The sequence below is a fragment of the Megalops cyprinoides genome, chromosome 4, assembly GCF_013368585.1.
Source record: "Megalops cyprinoides isolate fMegCyp1 chromosome 4, fMegCyp1.pri, whole genome shotgun sequence".
Taxonomy (NCBI): Eukaryota; Metazoa; Chordata; class Actinopteri; order Elopiformes; family Megalopidae; genus Megalops; species Megalops cyprinoides.
This window is the reverse complement of record NC_050586.1, coordinates 7,425,020-7,428,502: the sequence shown is the minus strand read 5'-3', so window position 1 is coordinate 7,428,502 and position 3,483 is coordinate 7,425,020. Positions and strand designations below refer to the sequence as shown.

Genomic DNA, 3,483 nt, shown 5'->3' with positions numbered 1-3,483 from the left:
TTCTCTCCCTCCCTCCCTCTCTCACTCACTCCCTCTCTCTCTCTGTCTCTCATCTCTCACTATCTCACTCTCTCTCCCTCTCCCTCTCTCTCTCTCCCGCTCTCTCTCCCTCTCTCTCTCTGGCAAGCCCAGTCTGCGCACATCTGCCTCTCATTGTAAATCTCAGACTCTTGGCACAGGTCGTGCTGAATCGTGCATATCGGACAATGAAAGGCTGGATAAAATTGACAACTAATGAAATAACTCTGAGGGGGTGTGCGGGGAGGGGGACAGGGACGAGAGGACAGCGACCCCCCAGTTTTGGCCCGGGCAGCCTATCGAGGGCTTATCTAGAGGATGGCTTGGATACAGAGCTGGATTGGCAAGGCTTCCACCCTGGGCTAGCCGTATATATATTCGGCCGCAGCATGCCACCCTAAACCACTGGCACAGACAGGTACTGGTAAGGACATGATACCCATCTCATTCCATCTGTCCGTCCTCTGTCTTTTATCTGTTTACATGAGATATTTTTTTCTGCAGACAAATTGTTATGTAGAATCTAGTCTGGGCTCTGGTAACTTCATTACTTTCAAGACTAATATTTCTTTTGCACCACCATTAACATTTGCTAAATTGCTAATCTGAGATTTTATACCTTGACATCCTGCTCATTTTTGGTTCTTTCTTTGTAGGTCATTCTGGATGAGACAAAATTTGCAACTGAATGTCACTAACCTTGAAATGCCCTCATAAGCTGTATTCATTTTCTAAATATTTTTCCAGCAATATTTTTCAAGTAGGTTTAGCACTGTCATATCAAGGTATGTAAAGAATGGTAAAATTAGACATTACCCTTCCTGTCTCTCTCAGACCTCACCACCATCATCATCATCACCACCACCACCATCACAGGAAAGCATCCCAGATCAACATGGCCAGTGACCACCAAAGCCCCGCAACCAAACAACAGCAACCAGCAACCAGTGCCTTCAAGGTGAGAGAGGGTGGGTAGGAGAGGTCCCAGAGAGAGGGGGAGGGGAGGCTGGGATGGAGGGATACAGAAGAGAGGGGTGGTAGAGAAGGAGGAAGAGGGAAAAGAGAAGCAGAAATGATCAACCAAGGGTGCAGAGATGAGGGTGAGACAAGACCCAGGGAGGACACAAGAGAGGGAGAAATAGGAAGGAGAAATGACAGGTAAGAGGGGTTTTTTTAAAATAACTGAATGAAATTGTATTTTTTTTCTCTTTTTCTCTCTCTTTGTAACATCAGGATTTACCTCCACGTGTGAACGACACGCTAACAATGCAATAAATTCCCCCTCGTACCCCTCTCTCTGTTGCCAGCTGTGGTTGTTTGCTCAGCACGCACCCTTACACGTAGGGTATATATTCACAAACATGTGTTTTCATTGGGGCATTTGGGATAAAGTAATCCTCTCCAGATATCCCTGATACAGCTCTGCTCCAATCAGAACCCTACCCCTCTGTTCTCATACCCAATATGAAGCCTGTCACCAAAACGGCACTTCCCTTTGAGTTTGCTGCACTGCCATAGTGCTACATAGTGAAGGACCAGACACAAAGCAAAGTATTCAACAACACAGCCTCCCTCCAGGTTTCTAGAGCAACATTACAATTTTTCGCTAGCCACGCTGGTGCAATGCGAGATCATCGACCTCTCTTTTTTCCCCCCGTCCTCTGTCTCTGTGGGCTCCAGCTGATCATCTACGAGCAGGAGAACTTCCAAGGCCGCTGTCATGAGCTGACCGGACCCTGCAACAACCTGCAGGAGGCAGGAGTGGAGAAAGTTGGCTCAATACTGGTGCAATGTGGACCGTGAGTGAGACAGACAGAGAGGAAGACAGAGAAAGAGAGAGAGAGAGAGAGAGAGAGATGGAATCCGTATTTTAACAAGCCCTGTATCGCTCCTTTGCCCTTAGTTATAAACATAGCAATGAAAGGTCATTGTAATATATTTATTTGCTTGTTAGACAACCTTTTCCAGAGCTATTTACATAGTTCACCTATCATGTACACAGCTGGGAAATTACTGAAGCAAATCAGCTTAGGTACCTTTCCCAAGGGTGTCCCACTTGGGGATGGAGCTGTTGCCCTTTGAGATACAAGACCTGTTCCTTACCAATCCACCACACAAAAAAGCATTTGTCATGACACCATGCCTCCAGGTACTGACCATGTTTATCTACCTCCTCTTTCACTGGAGACCCCCCAGCTCCCCCACACACACGGCCTAAAATATGCCTTTCTGCTGCTTTCTCTCCCAGATGGGTGGGATACGAACAGCCCAACTGTAAGGGGGAACAGTTTGTGTTTGAGAAGGGGGAGTACCCTCGCTGGGATGCCTGGACCAACAGTAGACGCAGTGAAAACATCTTTTCCTTCCGCCCGATCAAAGTGGTAAAATAACAGTTGCTAACTCTCTCTCCGTCTGTGCGAATTGGCGCGTCCTCCCTTTTTAAGCAGGCGCCATTGAGGCCACCTTAATGAACATGCCTACGTTTTCCTCTCTCCGTCTCTCAGGACAGCCAGGAGCACAAGATTGTCCTGTACGAAAACCCCAACTTTGCAGGAAAGAAAATCGAGATCATAGATGATGATGTTCCCAGCTTCCACGCGCACGGTTACCAGGAGAAAGTCTGCTCAGTGCGTGTCCAGTGTGGAACGTAAGTGTCCCCCCCCAAAAACCCTGACGCCTCCAAACCCAACCCCACACTCTGACTCACACATCCCTGCTATGACTGACAGTGACCACAAAGCATATGGCAGTAAGTTTATCATGAAGGCAATTGCCATCAGTAAAATTTGATCGATTCACTGGTTGACTGTCAGGCTGAGGAAACTTGAATAGTGAAGACAGTAAATGGTGAAGGTGGGGAATGGGGGCAAGCCCACAGAGGGAAGGCTGACAGCATTTGCTGAGATTCTCAGCAAAAAAGCTGGCAGATACTAATGCAATGCGGTAGACTGAATTTCACATCACAAGCCATCTCATTTGATTCCCTTTCCCCTTTTTCATCACTTTGTTCCTCCATTTTTTACCAATATCCATTTTACCTTCACTTAACTTCCCCCTCTCTCTCTCTGCCTCTCTCAATATTCCTCCCTCCCTCTGTTCCCCCCGTCCTCTCCTTCTGTACCCCAGCTGGGTGGGGTACCAATACCCCGGCTACCGAGGCTTTCAGTACCTGTTTGAGAAGGGGGAGTACAAGGAGAGCTCGGAGTTTGGCGCCCAGCTCCCCCAGATCCAGTCTGTGCGGCGCATCCGTGACATGCAGTGGCATCAGAGAGGCGCTTTCCATGTCTCCAGCTGAGCTCCAGAAACCTCACCTCAACACCCCGCCTCCCCCTCTGAGCTCCGCCTCTCCACAACGGCTCACCTCTCCCCTGTCTCTTCTCCAGACAGCATGCTGATACCCACTGCCACTGTGTCAGTAATACCCACTAAAATAAACAAATAAATTCTTGTGCTTCGGAATTCAAA

The 3,483-nt window shown here is 48.1% G+C and overlaps 1 protein-coding gene across 1 annotated transcript; it reads left to right on the top strand.

Annotated features, from left to right (window-relative positions):
• The first annotated feature begins 214 nt into the window (after positions 1 to 214).
• Positions 215 to 3,483, top strand: crybb2 (crystallin, beta B2). The gene is made up of 6 exons (XM_036527171.1): positions 215 to 436; positions 853 to 976; positions 1,699 to 1,817; positions 2,267 to 2,399; positions 2,523 to 2,665; positions 3,145 to 3,483. The coding sequence occupies exons 2-6, from the start codon at positions 914 to 916 to the stop codon at positions 3,311 to 3,313; spliced, it is 627 nt and encodes a 208-aa protein (XP_036383064.1). The 5' UTR covers positions 215 to 436; positions 853 to 913; the 3' UTR covers positions 3,314 to 3,483.

Excerpts from the sequence above, each read along its gene's own strand:
- crybb2 (XM_036527171.1), top strand. The coding sequence starts at position 914 with ATGGCCAGTGACCACCAAAGCCCCGCAACCAAACAACAGCAACCAGCA. Across the intron at positions 2,400-2,522 it reads CCTTCCGCCCGATCAAAGTG|GACAGCCAGGAGCACAAGAT; the intron begins GTAAAATAACAG and ends TCCGTCTCTCAG. Across the intron at positions 2,666-3,144 it reads GTGCGTGTCCAGTGTGGAAC|CTGGGTGGGGTACCAATACC; the intron begins GTAAGTGTCCCC and ends TCTGTACCCCAG.